The following is a 27,787-nucleotide window of genomic DNA, read 5'->3' on the forward strand; positions in this document are numbered from 1 at the left end:
TTTTAAAGGTGTTATGCAGGTAGTATACTTCATGGTTTCTTATGTTTCTTGACCTGAAAAATTGAATAAAACAGATTCCAGAACTGTATCTGCCATAGTTTCATCATATCCAATGTAAAATAAAACAAATTTGTGTCAAAAACCCAGTTTTTAGGTCTGAAGTAGAATAAATTTGTTAAATGGCTAATAAAATGTGTAAATTTTATTACCAAAACTTGCAGAGAATTTAATTCTGAGAAAATTAATATATATAAATTTTATGAAAAACAAAAAAAAAATATCAGCTTTTATTATTAAAAACAAAACAGAAAAATGTTATGGATGTGTAAAAATTAAAAATGGGTGTTTTTATTTAACCTTTTCAGATCATTTAGTCTTGGAACTGGTTATGTACGGCGTCAGTTTTAAAACGCTGTTACAAAATCATTTATATGGCATCTAATCAGTTATTTTGTTTTATATTCAAAAAGGAATCAGTTTTATTACACAATTTGAATGACATTTATACAATGTAAAATGTTTTATTTAGACTAGAAAGAATATGACCATTTTTTTCTCAGAAATGTGCTTGTGTGTGTGACTTGTGTATTATAATTGCTATGATGATTATGGAGTTATTTATTATTTATAAAAATAGCTTATCTTACTAGCAACATATCGATGTATTGAAACACATAATAAATTATGATATATGGCACACACAAAAAAAAAGGAATTTGTGGTCATAAATACGTCACTTTTACTTGAGGTCTATGAATATCTTTTCTGACATATGATATCGGTAAACATGTAACACAACAATTTGTAATGAAAAACACTATACAGTAAAAATGGTTTTTTGTCAATCTGAATATCTTTTTCAGTGGTGGGGATTTTTCTAAAACGTACTTTTCTGAATCTACTTTCAACCGATTTGGTTGAAATTATTATTTTTAAAATCAGCAAACAATGTTTCATAAACACAAAGCAAAAAAAAAAAAAAAAAAAAAAAAAAAAAAAAATCGCTAATTAAAAAAGTGGTAGAAATGCGAACAAAAAATTCTGCAATTAAATTATCATAATTTTTGTACTGTTTCAATTTTTTTTGCTACAGGCATAAAAAATATCCAATCGTAATGGTTTTTTTTTGTCTGAATCTGTTAAATCTCTTTAATATACTGTAATGTTTTGAAATTTTTTTCACAAAGCATAAGACATGAAGGGATGCAATCAGATACCAACACATATTTTCGCGGAGCGCTAATCAAGCACAGATCATTGTAATGGGAGAAGGTTAACTGAAATCAAAGCGAAATATTTCACTAGCCATAACTCGATAACAAAGTATTTTTGGATATATGTATGTATGAACCTTTTTCTTATTTCAAGCTCTAAAACCAGCACCCAAATTATTTCTCTTTCCTCCTGAATCATCGGGTACAATAATTTAAATTAATTGATAATAATATAACTTACATTAACATAATTGTATATTATATTAAGAAATTCAACTATTTGAAGAGAAAGTAAAAAAAAAAAAAAAATAAAAAAAATAATAAAATAGACAAATTTATAATATTAAGCTTGAACATTAGTTTTGCTTGATAATATCACTAAATAAGCTTGAACCTTGTGCATGAGGTATGGAAATTAAATTTTGTAGCATATAAAAAAATGCCATTCCTGACTGGGATTTGAACCTGGGGGACCTCCGGATGACAGGCCAGAGTGGCTACCACTTTGTCATGGAGATTGGTGTACTTTATAAAAGTATTTGACATTTTCCTAATAGTAATACGGATTCTAGTACTTTTTGTCTATATTGTAAGTAATAAGCAAAAATGAGTACAAAAATATTCATAATAAAAACAATTTTTATCATGATTACTCTTTAAAAGATTATGTGTTCATATCATGGTATTACATGATATGGCCAATATGCCTGTTGGTTAATATTCCAGCCAACCAGACAACAATATATTGAAAGCAAACTGATTAAATCAAACAAAAATGTAAAGCAGTGATTCTCAATCCTTTAGCTCAAAGAACCAACAAAGTACAAAATATAAAAAATGAGTATTTCAAGATCCTCCCTACAAATTCCAACCCAACGAAACATAGTTACAACTATTTACATGTGTGTATGAAGTGTACAAACATGAGCAATTTATAAAACTTGAGTACGTGCTCCTTATAATTTGGTCTCCTTACATAATATTTGCTGTAAAAGCGTCATATTTGAACATGCATATGATATGTTGGACATGGCATGTTCTCAGCAGTATAAAAGAGGTATAAGAGATTGCAGAACATCAGCTTAATTTCGAATTCAAAGCATGCATCTGGTATCTTTATTTAAGTTTAAAAACCTTGTTTTACTAAAAATAATAATAATAATTGAGGTTTTGATTTTTAATGTTCAGTCAAGCGATGTAATTGTTTTTTTGTCAATTACATTCTTGTGAAAAATTGATAAATTTGTGAAAGAACAAAGTGAGCCATTTAAGTTCATTGGATTGATTGATAAAAAGTCAATATTGTGCAATGATAATTATTTAAATTATGGTTGTGCTCAGGCAACTGACTCTATGCACATTGCAGAACTGAAAAAGCATTAAAAATTTCTTTACTATTCTACTGCCTATAAAGTAAAACAATATAATAAATTTATATTTATTTACTGAATAGATAATTATATTTTCATGTATGTAAGTATACATTTGTTTTTGTAGCATTAAGAGCTGAGCATATGGATAAATCCATATTTAGCTGTCTGTATAATCTATGATTGATTGATAATTATCCTGAAAGAAATTATTTTGCTCTTTGATAGAGATCAATGAAGTATTCTAGATATAATCAAGAATTCTTATAAAAAAACAAATAAATAGTAATGCAATTGAACAATAAATAAATATTAAAAACTTAGCAGCATGAGAAAACGTAAATACACCTCATATTTGGTTATGTTGACATAAATTAATTCACTTATAATTTATCATAAAAGTATGAACACAGCTTAACTCGTTTTGCATCATATATACAATAACTAATTATTAAATACACAATCCGAATGAGAAGTGCAGCACCGTAATGGATTGTTTATTATTACACATTTTAATAAATCATTTTTCATCTTAATATAGCCTAAGACACTCTGGATAACATGAAGCTACTGATAAAATTTAGTAGCGATTAATTTAGCGGTCTTGAGATTTTGCTAACATACAAACAAACGTTTCCTCTTTATTTAATAATGAGATTACAACATAAAATGAGTAATGTGCCTGTTCAATCATATAACTGTTATTTCTGTTGTAAATTGTGTTTTCACTCTCACTCTTCAGTCACATCTTTGAAATGAAATTATATGTAATGAAGGAAAATTAGATGCATGCAATGAAAGATAATTCCAATTTGGTTGAATTTACATGATGAAAATTCAATAATTATTGAATTTTTTGATAAAATAATAAATAGTATTATAGAATTCATGCCCACCAATGAATTTATATATATCAGAATATGCAAGTTACATATCTTACAAATGTTATCTATTTACACTTAAATAAATAAACCATGTAAATAATAAAAAAATTGCATATATTTTTAGGTATAAGAACTATTTGTTAATGCAGTATGTTACTAATGTAGATGTCATCCTACCTTTCCAAAAAAATCCCTAATTTTAGTGGCAATGAATTCTTTCTAGACATTAAAGCTACAGTGAGGAATAGCCAGAACCAAAAAGGGCAACTAATTAATTAATGTAGGCTGTTGTCACTTTTTAACTGATAATTTCATTGCACAGTCTATATTGTTACTGTTCCTTGTTGAGGTTATCACTTGTCTTTTATATGCATAAAGGACCTAAATCATTGGTCCTTTTATAGGCGCAAACCAAATTTCAAACTTCAAGGCTAAGAATTTGGGTTAAAAGACAGGTAAAGACAGTCACACACATTCCATTTATTATGATATTCCAATGAAACCCTTAAAACAATAGTTATTAAAAACTAGATGACCTGGGAATGCTTTGTCATTGCTAGATTTGAATATGTATATATATATATATATATTGTAGATTAAATGAACACAAATGAAAGTTTGATAAAACATTAAAAAACTAAACATTACAGAAATTCACAAAATTTAATCTTTCCCATTTCCATTCTCTTCTTTTTCCCTTCTCCCTCCCTATTTCGGTATTTTGCAAAAATATTTCTTTTCATGTAACTAATATATATTCTGAATATGAGCCAAATTGAACCATAAATGCAATTTTTCCAAATATCTCAACCCCAATGCCATCTAGAGAGTCCATTTTTTGCAGAGGTATTTTTTTCCATGCAACACATATTCTGAATATGAGCCAAATCAGACCATAAATAAAATTTTCCAAATATCTAGACTCCAGCACCACCTAGTGGATCCAAACTAATTCAGAAACCTTTGCAAACATGCACACAACAGCTCACCAAAGTTTCATCGCAATTGGATGAATAGTATAGGAACGCATATAGAACAAACGAATGAACAAACATTCATTTTTATACATACATATACATAATATAAGATAAGAAAGAAGAAATATATTACTCACCATTTCTAGTTTTTCATCAAGGGTAAAATATGAAACTGGAGTGGTAGGAAAATTTTGAAGATGCTCTGTAAAAGTAAAAATTATTAAGTATTGTACTTCACATGAGGTGTCTTATAAATACATAATACCATCTATTTTTATTACAATCATTATTTTTTAGTTAAATTATATTCCAGAATGCAAGCATTTTTTTAACTATCTTGACCCCAGCGCCACCTAGTCAAAATTAATTCAGAAACTTTTGTGGGTGTGCGCAAAACTCACCAAAGTTTCATTGCATTCAGATGGAATGGTATAGGAACCATTCCATTTTGTGTTTCAGACTGATTTACATGTTAAGTGCTTATTTTACAGTGATATCACTTTGTCTAATGTATACGCTTTGGAATAAAACTGATGTAAAAAAAAAAAAAAATTAGTTCAAATTTAATTATAACAAACTAGCAGATCCGACAATGCTTTGCTACTGCTAAATATGAGTATATATATATACATATATACAAATATGTAAATTAAATGAAAACAACTGAAAGTTTGATAAAACATTAAAAAACTGAACATTAGAGAACTTCCCAAAATTTAACCTTTCACTTTATAAAAGTCAAATGCAAATCCATTCTCAAAAAAGCACTATCTATCAGATTTAATACACACTACTCAATAAACACAGCAGTCAGTATAAAATACCCCTAACTTTCTTTCTACTGGTCAGATTGATGATTTCAATAGCTTTAAACCTTTTCTGGACAACGTGGACCATTTTGCAAAAACCTGCGTGTAAATCTGTCCAGTAGTTTTTTAGTCTATAGTGAACAACATATGAACATTGCCTTCTATATATATATATATATATATATATATATATATATATATATATAGAAGAAGAAAGTCTGTTTTGTAAATATCTCTGACACTGGTGCCACCTAGCAGGTATAGTTTTTGCAAAATTATTTCTTTTGACATAACTAATATATATTCTGAATGATCCAAATCAGACGATAAATGCAATTTTTGCAAATATCTCAACCCCAGTGCCATCTAGCAGGTCAATTTTTTGCAGAGGTATTTCTTTCCATGTAAGTAACACATATTCTGAATATGAGCCAAATCAGACCATAAATACAATTTTTCAAAATATACTGACCCCGGCGCCACCTAACTAATCCAAAATAATTCAGAAACCGTCACAAGCATGTGCACAACTCACCAAAGTTTCATCACAATCAGATGAATGGTATAGGAAACATGTACAGGACAAACAAACATTCATTTTATATATAGATGTGTAACAAGTATGGAAAAAAAAATTTGCAAAAAATAATTAATTTCAAAAAATTGACAAAGATAATTAAATGGCTACCAAAGATTCTAAATCTTCAGAATCTGAAGACTTCTTATACAGTAAAATATATTGTAATCATAAAAAAAAAACTTGCAAATGTGAGTAACACATAAAGAGAATTAGCTGTTATTTTTACATATCTCAAGGAGAACTACAACTTTGGGATTGGATTCTTTATTTGTAATTTTTATGTTTACTTTTGTAACAACTACGTAAAATAATTATATAAAAATGTGATAAAGCCCTGTAAAAAAAGACAATGTAACATTCTTTTAGAACTGAAATTGAAGAATATGATGTAAGGACCACCCAAAAATTTATAGCTACTATTACTTTTTTGGTTAAAAATTTGATTTTTACATAAATACTAGACAAAGACCTGTAAATTCACTAAAACAAGCAATTGAAGTGTTTATAAATAAAAAAAATTCTGGTGTTTTATTTTGGAAAATTATAAATCAAATAGTATAAAATGAATTGAAATAACAAAATATGTAAATTAATATAACAAAACATGTAAATAATGTTTATGAAATAAAATTTACCTTCAACAACTAATGTTATATATCAATATTATAATAGTCTGATAGCACATTAATTATAAGTCACGTCTCTTAATAAGGTTAAACGTTTTAAACATTTTGTGCATAAGAGAGAAATATTAAAGCTATGACTTTATTACCTCTCCATTCTATAAAAATCTCTTTGTGAAATATGAACAATACAATATAGTTTGTGAAACTGATACAATAGACAAGGTTATAGCACAGAGAAAAAATAAGAACCCTTGTTTTAAATCAAGATTACTGTACTGTCATTTTGAGTAGATTCGGTTAATATTATTTTTACCAAAATAAATTTTCTTTTACCTACAGCAGTATAGACATGTTAACTACTAGGATTGATTACCATTTGTTGTCTACTATGTTTATTGGAAATTAGGAGAACATAGAGTTGATGTTTTCTTACAAACTATTTATCACACATATACTTTTTTTTCCCCCCTACATCCCTGGGCCGGACATCCAATTAAGTATATTCGGCCCAATCACACATATACTTTAGCTCAACCAATTCAACTGGTGGGAGAAAGCAATGGTAAATGTTTGATAACAATAGGTAATTTTGAGTTGGGTTAAATTTTAAAATCTTATAAGAAACTGTTCAAATTTCTCCATGGAATATTTTATTAACATCAAGCTAATATTTATAATTTTAGAGTATGGATTACAGTATAACATAGTATAGTATACTATAAAATATACTAATAGTATATTTTGGTCATTAGTGACTTGACTGATTTCTATTTTCTGATAATATTTTAATGAATTTGTTCTAATCAACTTCTTCAACTATTTGTTTGTATTTTTTAATTTTATTGCAATTTCACATTTTCCTTTTTTTAATTTATTTACTTATTTTTTAATATATTTATTTCACCAATGTCTACTGATAATTGTTTAACAAAAGAAATTGTCATGTTTACATTTTCAATAAAAATTTTATAATCGTTTTTGAGTTTAATGTTGTTTTCAATTTATTTCAACAATTATTTACCATAGTTCTTCATTTATATTTAGTATGACTTCTAAAAATAAGGGATAACAAATTTTTTTTTAAATTTAACTAACGATCTTATGTTTAACACACGTTTCAGTGTACACATATGAACAATGAAAAAACTGAGATAAATCAAATTTTTTAAGATAAAGCCATTATTCTATTGAATTAAAGTAAATAACAATAGTCAATGAAAATTTATAGTACACAATAGAATTATATCTATGACATGAATCAACTATTGAATTATTACAGTACATTATTTGCTAAACTTTTTTATAATTTTTTTCTAATATCAGCATTATTCAAACAATGATTAATAATATTACATTTATTTCCTTAGTTATCATTATTTAACAAGATAAATTACAAAATTTATCTTACATGTAGCAATAAATGTATCTACAATCAGAAGTGGTCTTTCAGTATGTATTATTCATCTGGGAATAGAAAAATATTTTTTTAAATACTTCAATTTGGAGTGAAAGTTTGTCCAATACCCTCAAGAATGCACATCTCTGAAATACATATTTTTCTAAAAAACTGCCTAGATTAGTTAAAGTGAAATCTAAAAAAAAAAAAAACATTGATTGCTTTTAAGGAAATATCGCACACCTTTATCCTGAGTAATGTCAATTAAATATAAAGTTTCAAAAAATACTGAAGTGTACGTAACAATTATATATAGAAAATAAATGATCATTTGTCTGGAAATAGTAATATTAAGATTTTAACCTGGTCTACATAGAGGTGTATCTTCTGATGTATGAGCATCTTCATCTTCGGAATCAGCTGCTTGGATGTACGGCTAGAATGAAAAAAAAAACAGTATAATTAAAAAAAATATCTTAAAACAAAAAGATTAGACAGCATAAAAATTTCTTATTTTTGTGAAAAAAAAAAATTAAATAAAATTTAAACCAATAAATGTAATTAGTAAATATTAAATAGGATCAGTCAAATAAAAACCAAACTTTTGTCTCATGGCTTGCATACAAACATGAGTTGGCTATCCCATTGAAGAGATACTAATGGTGGAGGTATGAAGACATAAATAAAATCTTTGTATTCAGGCCTCTCTCTGGTCAGTAGCATGTCAGCCAAAGATTACATCGTCAGTTACACAACATTATTATTGTGAAGGTTCTTACAAAGAGAATGTCAAGCTCTCTAGCAGACAACTAGATTTTGACTACATTACGTGTGCAGCACAGTTTGGTGATAAATTTAAGTTACAGACAATGTCTATACCTTAATTTTGTGCAAATTTAGAGGGTGTGAAGCTGTAGAAATTGAGTCATAATAATAGGTGTTTGATCCATCTGTGACTCCACTGAAGACAATCAACATTTTACAATTGATGAAATTACTACGAAAGTGGGTATCAGTCATGGAAGTGCCAATCCCATTATTACAAAGCACCCAATATTTTTTAAGGACCAAAGATTCATCTTTTGCAGGGTGAATGTTGGAACTTCACCCTGAAAAGTATGCATAAGGAGGGTTCCAAGACTTTCTAACTCAAAATCAATAAACAGGCCTGACAGGAATTTGCCAAAGGCTCCTAAATTGCTTTTGGCAAAAGGAAGGTAATTATTTTGCATGAGAGTCACATATGATGACATGGATCCGACACTACATTCCCAAATTAAAATTGACAAGTAAGGAGTGGTGTAGGAATGGAAAGGCTTGCCCTGTAAAATTGAAAATGCATCAATCAGTTGGAAAGTCTTTGCAACCATTTTTTAAGACTGGAAAGACATATGCTCATTGATTTTATCCATGAGTCAAGTTGTGACTGTTATGTACTACTGCCAACTCTTGGATGAGTGAAAGCTGCCTTACAGGAACAAAAGACGCTCAGTCAGCCTTTTCAGAGATGGGATTCTCCTTCATAAAAGCAGGTTTCACACAGCCATTAGCACTTGGCCAGCATTTAACAGGCCCAAATTTACTGGAAAACCTTAGAACATCCCGCATACATCCCAGATTTATTCCCTTCAATTTCTTTATGTTGGGCCTTAAAGGAGGCACTGGGAGAATATTGATTCCAGAGCGACAATGATGCAGAGGAATGTGCACTATTGGTTCATGACACATCCTTAAACTTTATATGAAGAAGAGATCCTGCAAACTCAACACACATTGAGGAAAATGTGTAGAAATTCAGGGACACTAATTAGGAAAGCAATAAATATGGTTTTTTATTTTTATTCTGTACTAATAAATTTTAACTAACTATTTAGAAAAAAATGGAACTGACATCAAGACTATATTAATGTGATGGCCATCTATATAGAATTATAAGATTTTCACTGTCCCTACTGATCGAATTTTATAATTTATAATGGTTAATGGGTCTAAAAGGTTTGAGATGAGATATCTTCATTTTTGATGATTTTGTTAATGGTGCTAATATATCTTGCGCAGAAAGTCACATTACCTGCCCTACAGAAGACCATATAACATAATCTAATGAGATGCATACAAATAGAACATCATGATTCTGACTGTCCCTAACTACCTGCTGAATGCCAATAACTTATTTTTGTCAATTTTCACAGATTTTTTTGTGTCTGAAAATCTTTTTCAGCATCATGGCACGAAAAGTAGCTGCGTTAATTGCAAAAAGATTTATTTCATTTGATTGAATAGGAGAAAGGTTATGTGCGAACAAACATAACATAAAATATATGGATTGAATACATAACCTCCTTTTTTGAAGTTAGTTAAAAACAAAAAGTCCTGTTTATGTTTTACATTAAGTACTGTTTATATTTCACTGAACCTTGTATCATTAATTACTAAAACCAACTACTTGATGGATAAATCAACTGAAATCACATTTTCTACATTTAAAATTTTTAATATATTCAAATTCTATGATAAGTGTAGTAAAAGAGGTACAGAAGTTAAACAACAAAAGTTATGAAGTTGAATTATTACAAAAAGTAATGGATTGTATGCAGAGGAAATAAAGACTAGAATAGCACAAGGAAAATTGGCAAAAAGCAACTGACATCAATATGTAAATGAGAAAGGAAGGAAGTTAAAGATATGAATTAAAATATAATTCTATTACAAAATTTCCAGTTAGGAGAGAAGGAACATATTTTAATTAAAAAATCAAAATATTTCTAACAAATATGAATATTTCTTAATTGTAATGAAAATAATCTTTAATTCAAACATGATTAAAAAAAAATTCAATGTCATTAATTACTCATTAAAAATTGTGATTATTTTACCATCCATCACAATTGTTTATAATTTTATTTTTTGTTAACAAAGTTAACCAATTATCTTTTTTAGTGTTAAATTATCAATCCTTTTATTGTACGGTTCACTACAATTATGATTAATAAAGATTAAAAAAAAAAAATTATTTATTTTTAATTATTAGACAGCATGATTTTACAAATCAGAATCATTATTACTAATTATCATTATTTTTTAGCCAATAAATATTTTTAAAATAATGTAGAATTATTATTTAAGTGAGAAAATCATTTCAATATTATTATTGAAGGTAATGATTATTTTGAAGAGTTATTTGAGAGATAGAATGGACATTTATGATTACTTGATATACCATTATTTTACCATAACCCTAGTAAATATCTCAGGTTAGATTAATTATGATACAGTTAAAAAAGTAACACAATATTGCATACCAGTCCATTTAATTTTACTTTTAAGTTTTTCAAATTTATTTTTTTTTAGTTTTTACACGTTATCAGAGAAAAAAGGAAGGACTGTAAAATCCATTTTCATTGTACAGCTGAAGTTATAGGAAGTAGGGTATACACCATACTGGTATTCCCTCACCTGATATGCTTTACGTTAGTACCCAGATTTTATGCAACAGTAGTATAGGGAGGTTCAAACCAGTCTTCAGTCAGCAATTATGTACATAATACAAACGTGTAAAACTTTACTAATTAGTAAAATCTTCTTATTTAATGATCAGTTTCAAATCTTTCTGGACTAGTATAGATGGACTATGTATCCAAAATAATAAAACTCAATGAAATGGGGGTTTATAATAATTAGACAATAAATAAATGCCACAGGTGTAAAACTTTTCTTCAAATGTGAAGGATTTTGAAACAATAGATTGCTCGTCTGTTTCTCTTTAAGGAAATACAAACCGTTTGATAAGTATTTTTTTCTACTGTTATTTCTAACAATCAATAACAGAACTAAAATCATATAAAAACAGATTAATTTTTACTCGTATATAAACTAATTTAGATTTTATATTAGTCATTAATGAATATGAATAATATTTATTGACAGGAATGTTGAAACTATGTACTGTCTACGTAAAAACCTGTGTGGCTCATACAATTTTAATTCATTTTCTAACAATTAATAACTGCCTCAAAGAAAAATAAGTTTGCATTCCTATTTTTTTCTCCCTCAATGTAGAAAAACCAAAAGTAAATCAATTGGCAAAAACTAAAATGAAATGGAATGCTAGACAGTATTCTTTTCTTAAATAACTGCCAGAGTTATGTAAAACTTCTGATGTATTAAATAAAACTAATAATTTCCACCATATATTAATAAACATAATCGGAGGAAATATAATAAACTCTAATACCCTACAAAAATTACCATGCATAATAATCTATTAGTAACTCTCTTCAATTCATTTACTTGTTTCCATTGTTTTATTGCATTTGATGTTGCTATTGCTTCGACAACAAATGTTGCTGTAATGTAGCTGAAAAAAAAAAAAAAAACACCAGTTTAATATCATAATTTCATTGGAATATAAAAAAGATGTTGTTAAGATATATTCTAATTTTTTTGGTAATACATTAATATTGTAAACCTTTGCCATCTTTTCTCTACCAATTACAATCTGGGCAATACAAATAAATAATTAACCAAAACATTTCTAAAAAATATGTGTTTTAACGGAACTAATTTTTAAAACTCTTGTCCACAGCCTTAATTAGAAATAGATTAATTAAGAGAGCCTTATTAAGAGATACAACAGGAAGCTCAATTTTGTTTCTTCCCAAATTTTTGGGAAATTCCCAATAATTTGGTTCAACATTATCAGTTACAAGTTTTATCAGTTTTTTCCATTCCTGCTGACCTGTTTATTGATGGCTTTTAAGCATAGATTTTTAACATGCTATGTAACTTTTGATTTATCCCCAGATTTTTAACTCAATTGAGCTGAGTACACAATGATAGGGAGGTAAACATTGAAGCACGGTTTTGCAACTGGATCTCTTTAACTCATCAATATTATACACAAAATTACTTTTAATACGCGAAACCCTTAACAATAATCAGACCTTAAGTTCATCCTCTTCAAAAACGACCTCTTTTGAACTAAGGGGCGTTGTCTAAGACAATAACTGAATTATCTTCCAGAGGATATAACATATTGCTAAACCTTTTCTCAAAAGACCGTTCAACTTGTTATGATAGTCTGCTGTAGTTAGATTAAAAAAATCCATAGAACAACCTGGTATCACTGCTGATATGCGTAATTATGAGACACCTATCTTTACCCAATGGAGCCTTCTTACTGGTTGATAAGTTTTACAGAAAGGCTTCTTTTGAAAAATTCACAGGTTTATCTTTGCAAACGAAACTTTTTGTAAGGCTTTCATTGATCCAAGTTTCATCTATATAATATATTCTACAGTTTTCTTACCTCATTCTCTTTATTTCAGTGAATGAAATGTCTTTGCCATATAATGATATCATGCCTATCAATGAAAACACTCTCCTGGCCCCATTTTCAGTTCTTAAAATTTATATTGTTTAAAAGTTATAACAATTTATAAAAAGTTGTTCTTCGGAAATCTGGTAGATCATTATCGTCATTTACAACTCTGTAACACTTTGTATATTGTAGGCAATTCATTTCGAAAATAGAATTTGTGTTACTTTTTTACGAATCGCGTTTTTATCAAAATCATCAACTTTTTCTACAATTGACTTGCGGGATTTTGTTTTCTTAGGAGAACGTAATTCATAAATAAATTTATAATTGTGAATCACATAGTACACTGAAGCAGCACAACTTCCACTTATGTTAGGAGTTTTAATCTTTTCAGATTTAGTTTTGGAACTGGTTACGTACGGCGTCAGTTTTAAAACGCTGTTACAAAATCATTTTATATGGCATCTAAGTCAGTTATTTTGTTTTATATTCACAAAGGAATCAGTTTCATTACACTATTTGAACGACGTTTATACGATGTAAAATGTTTTATTTAGACTAGAAAGAATATGACCATTTTTTTCTCCGAAATGTGCTTGTGTGTGTGTAACTTGTGAATTATAATTGCTATGACGATTACGGATTTATTTATTATTTACAAAAATAGCTTATCTTAGTAGCAACATATCGATGTATTGAAACACATAAATTATGATATACGGTACACAGAAAAAAAAGGAATTTGTGGTCATAAATACGTCACTTTTACTTGAGGTCTATAAATATATTTTCTGACAAATGATATCGGTAACATGCAACACATAACGATTCGTAATGAATAACAGTATACAGTAAAAACGGTTTTTTGTCAATCTGAATAGTCGTTTCAGTGGTGGGGATTTTTATAAAACGTAGTTTTCTGAATCTACTTTCACTTTATAACATATATTACTAATCTGTGATTTATGACACGGGTTTTTCATCAATTTTGCCCAATTTTCAACCGATTTGCTTGAAAGTATTATTTTTAATATCAGCAAACTATGTTTCATAAACACAAAGCAAAAAAAATTTGCTAATAAAAAACGCGGTAGAAATGCGCAAAAAAATTATTTAATTTTTGTACTGTTTCAATTTTTTTGTTGTTACAGGCATAAAAAATATGCAATCGTAACGTTTTTTTGTCAGAAACTGTTAAATCTCTTTAATATACTGTAATTTTTTCAGATGACTATGAAGGGAGGCAATCAGATACAAACATATTTTCGCGGATCATTGCGATGGGAGAAGGTTAACAACATCTAAAATCAAATCAGCCGTTGGATTACTCTGTAATCTGCTTTTGTAAGCATTAAAATGATTTGTTTTTCCACAGAACGTAAGGGCTTTTCTTGTGGCCTTTTATCAGAGGGGATATCAATACTTTTGCACTATTATCATCTAAATTGGTATAAGACTGGGTGTCAAAATAATATTTAACTCAAATCGTACAGACACAAATCTAGGAATACACTAAACTCACATTCCAATAAACTTAACAAACTGGATATTAACTTTAAATAACATTAAAGTAAATAAGTAACAGAAACACAATAATTGAACACGAGGAAAAAAGAATGATCATATAAAAAAATCAAGGGTTTTATACAACTGAGAAGACATAAAGTTATATAAACTTTTGATTACATTCACTACGAATATGACAATTAATTATACGATGACTGTAGATGACTAATGATTATAGTGTTATATACAGATACGACCGCGTTGTGAATCGGCACTGATGCAAGGGACGTGAATCAGCAGAATCATGACACGATTTCACTCAAACAAAGGCAACATTTGTTTATTCTTCACACAAGAAAACTGAATACAGTATAGTTGAAAGAGAAAGAAAGAAGGTCCAAAAACAAGATCTAACATATACTTCGTTGCGTCACGCCGTGCCGAACACAGTATTGCGGACGAGTGACGATGAGTCATACTTGCACTATGAGTATGACCGTAGTACCCCGACCCAGCGCCTCACGGGCGCCACAATGCACTACTCTGACATAAATCATTCCTAAATAAAGTACGTACATTCAATAAAGATGCGTTGTTTTTCGTTGATGACTTTATCGAATTATCGACAGAGGATAGGGGGTCTACCCATAAATCAACGTTTACTTATAGTATCTTATGGTATTTGTGCGAATAATGTACGTGTGGTTTTGAAACTTGAATCCAGAAATTTGTGTTTACTCTTTTTATTTCGTTACTGTGTTTTAATTTTTACAGAGATTATTGTTTTCATTGTTTCGCTCGAATTACGGAACTTTGTTCGCAGTTTTTTGCTTGGAATAAATGCTTGTGTATTTGTGGTTATTTAATTAATGAATCGTGAATTTATTTACAGAGGTGTAAAGTTGTACGGATTCTCTATATATAGAAAAGCGGCCGTGTGCGTGAGATGTTTAAATCAACCAAAAAAATGTTTTGCACACATCCAAGTTGTTTCTTCGTTTTAGTTTTTTCCTGCTGGTGAATGAATATGAACAGACGAACAAATCAAAATATTATTACAAACTCGTATTTTAAGAAGCAAAGCGTCGCTGCAGATGGGCCAAAATCCACAAGAGGTACGTGGAGTAAATGAAAAACCGACGAAATGAACAAAAAGAAAATGAAAATGCACAAAATGACGGTAGAGTAAGTTCATGTGATAGCTCTATAACTTTCGATGCAAATACCTAATTTCTAGTTTCCGATTAACAAACAACTTTACAATTTAAATACGCTTGGCTTGTTTATTTTTCAAAAGTGGTTGGGACATTTTGTAAATACTGTATTTTTTTCGCAGTCAAAAGTTAGCGATATGTGCAACCAAAAATTTGGTGCTTCGGTAAGTGAGCAATATGTTGACTGGATAAAAGCGTCAGAAAAGTTTCGTGGACATCAAACGAAACGGTACCACATGAGAAATAAAATCGCATCAGAAGCCAGATAAAGGGTTCATTCAGGAAGTGTTATCGGTGAAATTCAAGTAGATCCCACAACAAGAACATAATTGAAGGGAATAACGAAGAAATTACGACCCGTAGTAGAAACAATATTATAGTGTAGAAGATTAGGCCTGGCGTTGCGAGGAAGTGAATATTATGGAGATTTTACTGAAGAGAAACTAGTTTATAAATGATAATTTTTTATCCCTACTGCTATTTCGCGCCAAAACTGAATTCTCATTTGAAGAATGATCCAAAGTATGCTAAATACATTAACAATAAAATTCAAAATCAAATTACTGAAGCGAGTAATAAAGTAATAACACGGAGAATTGTGGAGCGTATTAATAAATTCAAGGCATTTTCGATTCTAGGAGATGAGATGGCTGATATCTCTGAGAAAGAACAGTTGTCAGTCAGTAGTCATTCGTTACTATGATAAAGACCTAAACGTGATTGGCGAAGATTTCTTAGGTTTTGTTGAAATGACTGACTGTACTGGACGTAGTCTTGCAGACACGCTTCCGAAATTTTCAGAAAAAAAATCATCAAACTCGAGTATTTGATCGATAATTGTGATTGTATTGTGTTCATGCGTAAGTTCAGAAAATAAAAAACAAAAAAAACAATATATTTCCTAAACTTAAGCAGTCTCAATTGCTTCTGAAATTGCGTACATTCGGAATGCTCTAGAAACAGTTTAGTGTTTTTTAAAACCCCAAAATAACAAACTGCCCTGTTGAAATAAATAGAAGCCGAAGATGGGGCTGCAGTTGATGAAGAGGTGACTGAAGATGAAGAAAGAAGCAAGCCGCTTAAGCCCAAGTGTTAAAAATTGAAGAAGTTATCTCCAACACGATGGACTGAACATCAAGAGGCTGCTGAAACATATATAAGTTACAGCCACTTATTTAAAAAGCACTTTAACAAATTTCGATTACTTGGACCGATTCTAAGGTACAAAGTGCGGCTTTGCAGTAGTGGTAGTAAATTTGAGGCAGCAGCAATACAATTAAAAGTACTAAATTTCATATTTCTTCCAGACTGGTGCAATAAAAATTTAAGATAAATTAATAAAAATATTTTTAAAATCACAGGTTAAAATTTATTAATATATCAATATTCTTTTTAGCAAATATTTAAATTAAAAAAAAAAGGAAATGAAATAGGACTCGAACCGATGTGCCTTCCCCTTGCGTACTGTGCCCCACAGGGTTGGTCTAGTGGTGAACTCTTCGTAAAGAAAAGAATTTTTTTTGCTTTACTAGTACACGTTTTTGATATATTTATTACATCATGTAAACTGATAATTAATTTTTTTTTCTATTACTATTTTAACATCGTCTTACATTTTTTTTAAAGACCGATTTAAAGCCTGGTCCAAGACATTAAGAGTCGTTGGAAATGCTGATAGTAGCTAAGGCATTCGACGACACACTGTTTTATTCGTTAAATCGTTGTCTTTAACTTACTTAGACTTGTATTACAGAATACGTTTAATGGTATGGTTTGGTTTAAATGGCATGTATGGTTTTCCTACTAAAAATTATTTTTAACATTTACATTTTCATTGTACGTAGCTTCATTAAGAATAATAAAGTATTTATTTCTTTTTTTTGGAGGAGCGTGGTTCTTGGCGTCCTTCCAGCTATTTTAAATGTTACTATAGGAAACTTAAAAAAAATCTGATGTGGACACCACCTGACTTCCTATACGACTATTAAATAACATATACACATTTAAAAAAATTAAAAGTACATAAAATTTTATTTCATTAATAACTTATTGAATTCTGATTTATGTTAAAACTTTTTTACGAAAGAATAAAAAATTAAGAGATGATAAATATAAAGAGGAAGAAAATGTTAAAACCAAAGAAAGGATAAAAATATTAAGAGAAGGTGATAAATATAAATAAGAAGAAAACGTTAAGACCAAGGAAAGAATAAAAAGATTAAGAGAAGATGATGAATATAAAGAGAGAAAATTTGAAAACTAGAGAACATGAACACAAATTAAGATCAGAAGAATTATATCAAACCAAACAGCGATTAAATGATTGGTAACAAGAAACAAATAAACGAAATTATGATCAAATCCGACTTAGGAGAATATTCTCCGACAATATCAGAGCAGTAATGAACTACAAGATAAGAATTTTTTGCAATTTATTAAAGATCGGGCATGTATGCCTCAGTGTATATGTTCTTGTGAGGGTCTATTTTTCAGTCACTCTGTAATTTAATTTAATGTAGATAATTAAACAAATTCCAGAATAATTAAATAAAATTAAACTAGAAAATTCAAAAATAATAAGATTCTAAATCATCATTTTCAATTAATATTAAATAACATTACACTTTTTCAAAGTACATAAAATTTTATTTCAGTAATAACTTCTGATTCTTTTAATATATATATATTTTTAAATTTTTATTATTCAATTATTTACTGTCAAAGATTTTTTTACAATCACGGGTTAATAATTATTAATAATAAAAAAGTGAGATGAAGTCTGATTCGAACCGATGTGCCTTCCCTTATAGATTCAAATATTTCATTAATTTAAATCTAATTTGGCTATACCTCTAGAACCAATGAAAATAAGTACCATTTATGATACATCGTTGAAAAGCTCTAAATGAGGGTTTACTACCGCAGTTAAGAAACAGGGAAAAGAAGTTTGGATTTTGGGCTTATTTGGATACTTTTGGTTCAGTCGACTGCAATCCAATGGGGAGATGCACAACTAGATACAACGGTCCTAAATCCAAAATTTCAACATACTACGGCTGATAGTTTTTGAGTTATACGAGATACATATGTACGTACAGACGTCACACCGAAACTAGTCAAAATGGATTCAGGGATGGTCAAAATGGATATTTCTGTTGAAATCTGAAAACAGACATTTTTCGCGATCACAATACTTCCTTTTCTTTTTACATGAAGTAATAATTGTTTTGTATTTGAAACACGATTACTTTCTTAATACCGTAAACATACAAACATACATTCCTTCGTAAACCACAGTTACACTGCATTTATGCTACAAATAGATGACACATCATCACAGAAAAAAATAGTAAATTATGAAAAACTGTTAAAAAATGTTTATATTAAAGTAAAACATATATAGTTTAGAATTAGATTAGGAAATTCGGATTGATTTTAATAGTATGAATAAACAAGGCGTATAATAATTACAAATAATTATTTAACATAATTTTTTTTTAAAAATATGTATTGCAATATTAACTGCTGTGGAGAAGAAAGTACTGTAACGATCACATAAAAATACGTAAGTGCTATTCTGAACTGTTACTCTGAAAACAAGGCACCAGTGAGTCATTGCACACGAATCTTACTGGGTATATCACTCGTGGTAATGTTTATAATTCAATAATATTTTCATTTCAAATACCATTCCGTCTGTGACGAAATAATGGGGTTTCAGTTACAATATACTTCTTAATCTGTTTACAACCATTTTTTTTTTAATATACCTGTAATTATAACATACATATTATAATTATATACTGTATATAATTAAATACACATACGTACGTACAGACGTCAGGCTGAAACTAGTCAAAATGGATTTAGGGATGGTCGAAATGGATGTTTTCGTTGAAATCTGGAAACCGAAATTTTTCGCGATCTAAATACTTCTTTTACTTTTAAAAATTTTACGATAAATAATACTCAATAATAACAACCAAAACATGAAAAAATATCAGAAGTTATTAATGAAATAAAATTTTATGTACTTTTAATTTTTAAAAATATGTGTATGTAATTTAATAGGCATACAAGGAAGTCATGTGGTGTCCACATCAGATTTTTTATTTATTAATTATAGTCTCACAGTTTTTCAGAAAGCGCTGGATAAGAATAATTTTATCTGTGAAGTAACACCCTATTTTTAACATGATAAATATAAATATGTACCGACGTGAATTAGATGTTTATTTAATAATTCTTAAAATTTTGTCATAAATTACCTTATTAAACTTAATCCTTTCTCCATTTTATTTAATTTTAATTAAATTATCAGAATGACCTTTCCAACTTTATTCAAAGACACTAATTTTTTTCATCTTTTGTTTTGTTTTTGCTTGATTGTAGTTTTTTTGTTAACAAACATAACGCCATCTCTGACATGGATAACCTTGTAAAATATAACATTGTCTGAACGCTCAGCTATTTGTAATCAATGTTTTTTTTTGTTTCAAACGGTTTTAAATATTTTAAACTGAAGTGATAAACTAAATATTATCGACTGATTAATATAAGCTACGTAAAAACACATTAATAGAAAAATGTTGAAATTAACGATTTTTTTTTTAAATACAAGATCTTTATGATTTCGTTCGATGTCGATCAGGAAATCGATCTGGACTTCTTCAGACCTAATAAATATGAATTTTAAAATGTGATGTAAAGTTTCTAATTGCTATCGATTGATTAACGTAATTATGTAAAAAAAAAAATTATATCGGGTTATTCAAAAAGGTGTAGATTTCAAATATTTCTAATGAACGACAATAGATAGAGACACATATGATACATCACTGAATAGAGGGAAGTCCAAAGTTTTAAATATTAGTTCCATTCAATGGCTAAAGAAGCAGCACTGTGTGCCACAGGTGTGTGGTTTGTTTACGAGAAAATGGTGACGCCACAGGAAAAGTCGTTTTGTGTGCTACAGTATGCAAAGAGTGAATCTACTGTTTCAGTCCAGCTTGCGTTTCATTGCCAAGTTCAACAAAGAACCGCCTAGTCATAAACAGATTTAAAATTGGTACAAGAAATTCGTATAAGATGGTTGCATATGCAAAGGGAAAAGCACTGGTCGCGGCTTTGCACTGAGCGTATCCTAACCGTTTTCGAACGTAGCCATAGAAAATCCACAAGTAGAGGAAGCAGAGAACTTGAAATTCCGCAACCAAAGGAATGGGGTGTGCTTTAAAAAACGCCTGCGTCTGAAGTCGTACAAGTTGTAGTTACTTCAGGCACTGCAAGACGATGGATTGGAAGTGGTGGGCAACATGATGTTGTTCATCTTAAGTGTGCTCCAAGGTCACCAGATCTTACCCATGCGATTTTTATCTGTGGGGATATGTATTAGACAGTCTATATGTATCAACCTACCGGGTTGGTCTAGTGGTGAACGTGGTAAATCGACTTCCAAATCAGCTGATTTGGAAGTCGAGAGTTCTAGCATTCAAGTCCTAGTAAAGTCAGTTATTTTTACACGGATTTGAATACTGGATTATGGATGCCGTGTTCTTTGGTGTTGAGTTTCAATTAACCACCCATCTCAGGAAAGGTCGAACTGAGACTGTACAAGACTACACTTCATTTACACTCATACAAGTATATCATCCTCATTCATCAACTGAAGTATTATCTGAAAGGTAATTACCGGAGGCTAAACAGGAAAAAGAAAGAAAGCGTATATGTACCACCACCTATCCCTGCTACGTTTTAAATCGAATTGCTACAGCAGTGAATTCAATAACCAGAAACAAGTTAATTCGTGGGTAGCAAGAAATTTACTACTGATTCGAAGTTTGTCGTAGAACAAATGGTGATGATTTGAACGCATAAAACTTTGAAGTTTCTTCTATTCAGTGACGTACCATATGTGTCTTATCTACTGCCGTATTAGAAATAAATAATCTGCTCCTTCTTTTTGAATAACCCTATATAAACCGAAAAATGTTTAACGATTATTTTGAAAATATCCTTTATGGTTTCGCTCAATGTTGATCTCGACTTCTTCAGACCTAATAAATGTTAATTTGAAAACGTGATTGAAATGTTTCTAAATATTATCGATTGATTAATACAATCTATGTAAAAAAAACAAAAAACAAAACATTATAATAGAAAAATCCTCACGTTTAACGATTACTTCTGAAAAATACAACATTCTCTACGGTTTCGCTCCATGCCGATCTCGACTGCTTCAGATCAAATATACGAATTGTGATATAAAGGTTCCTATTTATTAGATTGATTAAATAATTTAAGTAAAAACACATTATTTTGGAAGAAAAAAGTTGAAATTTAACGATTTTTAAAAAATATAACATTTTTATTGTTTCGCTAAATGTGGATCTCGGATGCCGATCACGACTTCTTCAGACGTAGTAAATCTGAATTTAACATTTTTAAGTAAACGTTTCTAATTTTTATAGATTTATTAATGTAATTTATGTAAAAACACACTATTTTAATAGAAAAATATTCCAAGGTTAACTGCTATTAAATAAAAAAATAACTTTTTACGGCTTGGCTCAATGTCGATCTCGACTTCTTCAAACCTAATAAATGTGATGCAAAAGTTTCTAATTTTTAAGTAATCTATGTACAAACAGTTTTGTTTCCTTTTAATTTCATGTAACAGTTAAATTAAAAAAAGATACATGTGAAAATAAAATACATGGGTACTTTTTCGTTTTATGCCACCCAAAAGTTCTTGTCCAAAGCAACTCAAATTCATTCAAAAATAATTACGTTGAAAAAAAAAAACAACTTGTGAACGAGAAAAACAGTAAAAAATTTTTTTTGGACAAAAAATACAATAACCATTATTGCTTATAATTATAGATATAAATTAGCAAAACTTAACCTACGCTCGTTTCGCTAGTTAACCTCGACTAATTAACATGTTTTGATTACTTAAATAAATAATTGCGCCGGCCTCCGTTGCGCGAAAGGTAGGCGTCTCGGCCTTTCATCCGGGGGTCCCGGGTTCGAATCCCAGTCAGGCATGGCATTTTCACACACGCTACAAATTGTCCATCCTCTTAAGTTATACATAACGGTGGTATTGGAGGTAAAAAAAAGGGAAAAAATTGCAATAATTACTTAATTTATTATTTAATACTCATACCGTTTGTAAAAAAAAATTGGCCGAAAAAGGTTTTCAAAAATTGAAAAAAGTTTTTTACCTTTTTCTTGACTAAAAATTGTTTTTCCCAACAAATTATTTTTGAGTGATTTTGAGATGATTTTGGCAAGAATTTTTGGGTGAGATAAAACAAAAAAGCACCAATACATGTAAAATTAAAATAAGATTTAATATCTTCACATAAATAGTTATATTTAATGTTAAATTTATACGTACATATGAGGGGGGTTCGGAAAATTCTTGGACAAACAAAGAAAACACAAGATTATGCTGAAAGTTTCTTTAAAAAGTTTTCTACCTAATTACCAATTTGATATATTTAGACCAGCAATTTTAAAACTTTTTAATAGGATCAATATAGCATGATTTGTCAACAGCTTGTTTTGCAAATCTGGAAAGAATCTTTGCGAAGTAAGCCAGTTTCTTCATGACTGGGAGGAGGGACTAATCGCTAGGAGCCAAATCCATAAAAAAATGGAGATGTGGAAACATTTTGAGGAACACGTCATGAACGTTTTATAGCAACAACCCAAGATGTGCATGCAGCTGCATTATCATGGTGAAAGAGCACTCTCTTTTTGGCCAGAAACGAGCATTTAGTTGAATAGTACCCTTCAACTGGTCCACTAATGAAGCATACTCCATGGTAAGGAGTCCTGCCCTTTTCCAAGTTGCCTACATGTACCACATTATGAGAATCCCAAAAACCCAAGTACTATCTGCAGGGAAAGGTTTTTCCTGCAAATGGTATTTTTCTGACAAATGTACTAATGTACTGTTTCTAAATAATATTCAATCTTTTTAACTTTTCTTTGTTTTATTCACCTCATTTTACATCATTTTGTTCAGAATTAAATTCACTACAAGTTTTATGTGATCATTACACATTTAACAGTTATTGTACGTCAAACATAAAAAACAGGGGTTTTTATCCCAATTTATTGTTTTCAACCCAGATTTTGCTAAAACTACTGCAGACAGGTTCTGCGACCATTTTATTAAATTTTTCGGGTCGAAAATCAAAAAAATCACTAATTCTGCTCCTTAATACAACCCACCGTCTTAAAAATTTCAGTAATGACCGACCTCATTTCAACAGGGTAGCTGAAATCTGAGTGAAATTTTTCACTAGCCTTAACTCACAAGTGAAGCATTTTAGGACATATATTTATATGAACTTTATCCATTATTTTCAGAAGTACAGGTTATGAAACTTGAAACTCTCGGGAGAACTTCGTGATTCACTCTGTATAAAAAAAAGCAATTACATATCTTACAAAAATTTAACTAAAAATTACTTACCTTATCAAAGCCAATAATGTGATTAGAATGGCACCTATTAACCAACCGGATTGTGAAAATGAAACTGGTAATGTTAAAGCACCAGTTCCTACAATAAGATTAAATACATACACCAATCCAGTCTGCAAGAAATGAAAGAAAACATATTACAGAAATTATTTAGATAATAGATAACATTTTTTTTTCTAGTACAATAATAAAAAAAAAAAAATATTACAGATAATAAATCCTGTAAATTTATATTTTACTTTTGCATATGTAATGAGATAAATTTGTAGCAGATTGAAAGATAACATAAAGCCAAGGGAGAAATAACCTATGATATTTGATGAGTTAGTCAACTAATTGAGCTGCAAAAAGTGAACTTCCTAAACTTTGTTATTACCAGATGCACAGTATAAAACTCTTATCTAGACATTTGATTGATTTGAAATCAGGTTATTTTAAACACATAATAGCTTACCATAATAACTCACACAACCTTAAAGCCTAATTTAATATAATTTGTGTTGATTTTTACTTTCCTCGTTAATATAACTAGAACATAAAAGGGGAATATGTAATAATATACTACAATTTACAATATTAAAGATAAAATATAGTGATTTTGCAAAAATTATATTTTAGGGTCAAACTAGTTCATCTAGAGCAAAAAAAATCAATGTATTTATGTATGTGTATATGTGTCACACTACTATTATCTCAGGATTGACTGAACCAACTTTCTTCAAATTTGGCTGAAATATTTCTATACATGGGGCATTGATCATATTATTTTTTTCAAAATTCATTCAGGGGGTGGGGAAAATTGTGGGAAAACTAATTTCAATTTTCTTCAGATGCACTTTAGAAAAAGGTTTACTTTGGAAAATCTGTTGCCTAAATTGAATAAGTAAATAATTCAAAATGTTTTTTTCAAAAAAATCTTCAAACTGAAACACCCTTTTTTTTGCTTTATCTCTTGTTCAGTATTAATATTTAATTTTTTTTTTTGGTACTTTATACATCCTATATAGGGCTATCATCAAATAATATTTATAATTTTTCAAAATTGCGAACCCTGGATTGTAGACAAGAAAAGTTTTTTTGAAGAATTTTACATTCTTGTTTTAGTCTTTATTGAACGAGGTGTTAAGATTCAGAGAAAACTTTATTTAAGCAAAATATATATATTTTTATGACAATTCTTTTTGTAATTTTAAGGGCAATTAAAATTTAAGTAGTTTGACCTCTAATATACCCAAAACCCAAAATAAGAAGCAATTTATTTCTTCAATATTTTTAAAATTTATTAGTTTTTTGTTAAGGATCACTTCTTTATAAAAAAAAAAATTATACTAAATTGTCCCCGCAGAGTAAGGAACTCTCCAATGGGAGTCAAAATTTTTTATTTGAGATTTGAAAATTTTAATGCTTAATTCTTATTTTGGTAATTATTATGATCAATAAAAAGCCTCATTGATTGATGGATAAGGCCCAAAATTTAAAAAGTTCAAACAATTTTTGTTACTTATATTTAAACATTTATTATGAAAATAGAAATAAGATTTGTAATGATTGAATTGCTACAACTTATCGGCTTTGCTGGAAAGATTTTGCAGTAAAAAAGCTGTACAAGGTATTATATGACTTGGTGTAGCTAAGAAAGTTATGCAATACTTTGCCAGCTGTTTCAATTTCACAATGGTACAGTGTTATGAAAGACCCATAATAAAATCAATCTAAATTATTAATTTTAAAAGTTTAAACTTTTAATATTTACTTAACAAATTACAGATTATAAATACACTCAATTACAATTAGAGATTATAAACTGTCGTCATCTGTTGATAGGTATATTTACAAGTAAGTGTAAATCTCCTTTTAAAGAAATGTGAGCGAATACATACAATAGTATATAGGCTTACTTTCTTCTAAATTCATCTTCTCATAAAGTTTAAATTCACTGTTAATGTACACATTAAAGTTAATTTCAAATATGTGTCTGTTTAAATTTCAAACTTATGTTAATAGACTGTCTGTACAACACTTCATGATTAATCCGAATCAAATCTAGTCCTGTTGAGAATATATAAGGATTGTTATATGATTATATTGTTGTATATATAAGATTGTTGATATATAAAATGCACTACTAAAGTAGCTTCAAAAGGTTCCTGGAATTAATATTTTTCATTTATATTAAGTTTAACAAGGAAACTACTGTTATAAAAGACAAAAAAATTCAAGGATACTTACTACATTCTTGTCACATTTTCAATAATGGCTGTGACATTTTTGCAGTTTAATATTATTGAACAGCATACAAATGCCAAATTGGTAACCCTAAGCAATTACTTGGTCAAATTCAATTCTTTTCATACTTTATATAGTATTTCATACTATATATCATAGTAGATATGTTTAGGACCATGATTAGAAGATCTAACCGTCAGTAAACAAATTTGGATAACGGATAACTGCAGTAAGGTCGAAGTCTACACACATTAACAGAACTCCAGTCAATTAGCAATTAGTTTTGTGAGTTATGGTGGCCTGTTAAGATGTTAGTCCATTCTGTGGTGAGAGCTTAGGGGTAAAGTACCAAGTTATGGGACTAAACCATCTCGTAGGATACTTGGCCAAATTTATATTTAAATGTAGATATAGTCACTATACAGAGAGAAACTACACGACACATTCCATGCTACTAGTTATGTGCACAATAGAAAATCATCTTACGAACATCATCCTTCAATGGCTGACACAAGTCTGACTGAAGAATGTTAGGTTAATTTGTATTTCTGTTGATCTTCACTTTTTCTACTGTTATCATATAGCAATATGAAAAAATTTGGTTATCAAGTAATTGTTCTTCTGTATTATTATCTAATTAATAATTTTGCTATAAAAATCACAATCAGAGGCATGAAGAGTGCTTGAGAAATTAAGTAAAAATAACATAAGTTTATAAGTGGTACTTGTTTTACTTCCTGATCAACTATCTTGCACAACAGAAACAACATCTCTGGAACAATCATTGTATTGCAGTGATCAACTGATTTTCATGTTTCCTTACTTGAACAGACAGTAATATATGAATGCTGATGGTGTCATTATAAATGTAATGATGCAGAAGATGGAGCTTTCTGGAAATGGTTCCAGGAATATTTCTAAAAACATCATGATTTTTTTGCAAATGTGTGTAGCTATTCAAGAAAGTACTGTATATAAACGTAATGTAAAAATTTTTTATTTACACATTTTTTGTAAAATAAATGTACTCTGGAAAATTTATGTAGATACTTTATATTATGATATAAATACAGATACCAATAACATAATCTCAAATTGGGCATTGGGTGACAAATTCTGTACTTTGTTGGAAAACAAAGCTATCTTTGGAAATAGCACAAACAATAAA

The 27,787-nt window shown here is 29.2% G+C and overlaps 1 protein-coding gene across 2 annotated transcripts in view; it reads right to left on the reverse strand.

Moving 5' to 3' along the window:
• LOC142329980 (transmembrane protein 104 homolog) overlaps positions 1 to 27,787 on the reverse strand; it is a 44,916-nt gene that overhangs the window by 16,443 nt on the left and 686 nt on the right. The window contains exons 2-5 of one of the 2 annotated variants that reach the window (XM_075374970.1): positions 24,385 to 24,506; positions 12,147 to 12,213; positions 8,220 to 8,292; positions 4,583 to 4,647 (exon numbers count right to left, since the gene is read on the reverse strand). In XM_075374970.1, the coding sequence (XP_075231085.1) occupies positions 4,583 to 4,647; positions 8,220 to 8,292; positions 12,147 to 12,213; positions 24,385 to 24,506 (327 nt within the window). Of the gene's footprint in view, positions 1 to 4,582; positions 4,648 to 8,219; positions 8,293 to 12,104; positions 12,214 to 24,384; positions 24,507 to 27,787 lie in introns of both variants that reach the window. The other variant, XM_075374969.1, reaches the window with a different exon arrangement.

This window comes from Lycorma delicatula, chromosome 9, assembly GCF_047948215.1.
Source record: "Lycorma delicatula isolate Av1 chromosome 9, ASM4794821v1, whole genome shotgun sequence".
NCBI lineage: Eukaryota > Metazoa > Arthropoda > Insecta > Hemiptera > Fulgoridae > Lycorma > Lycorma delicatula.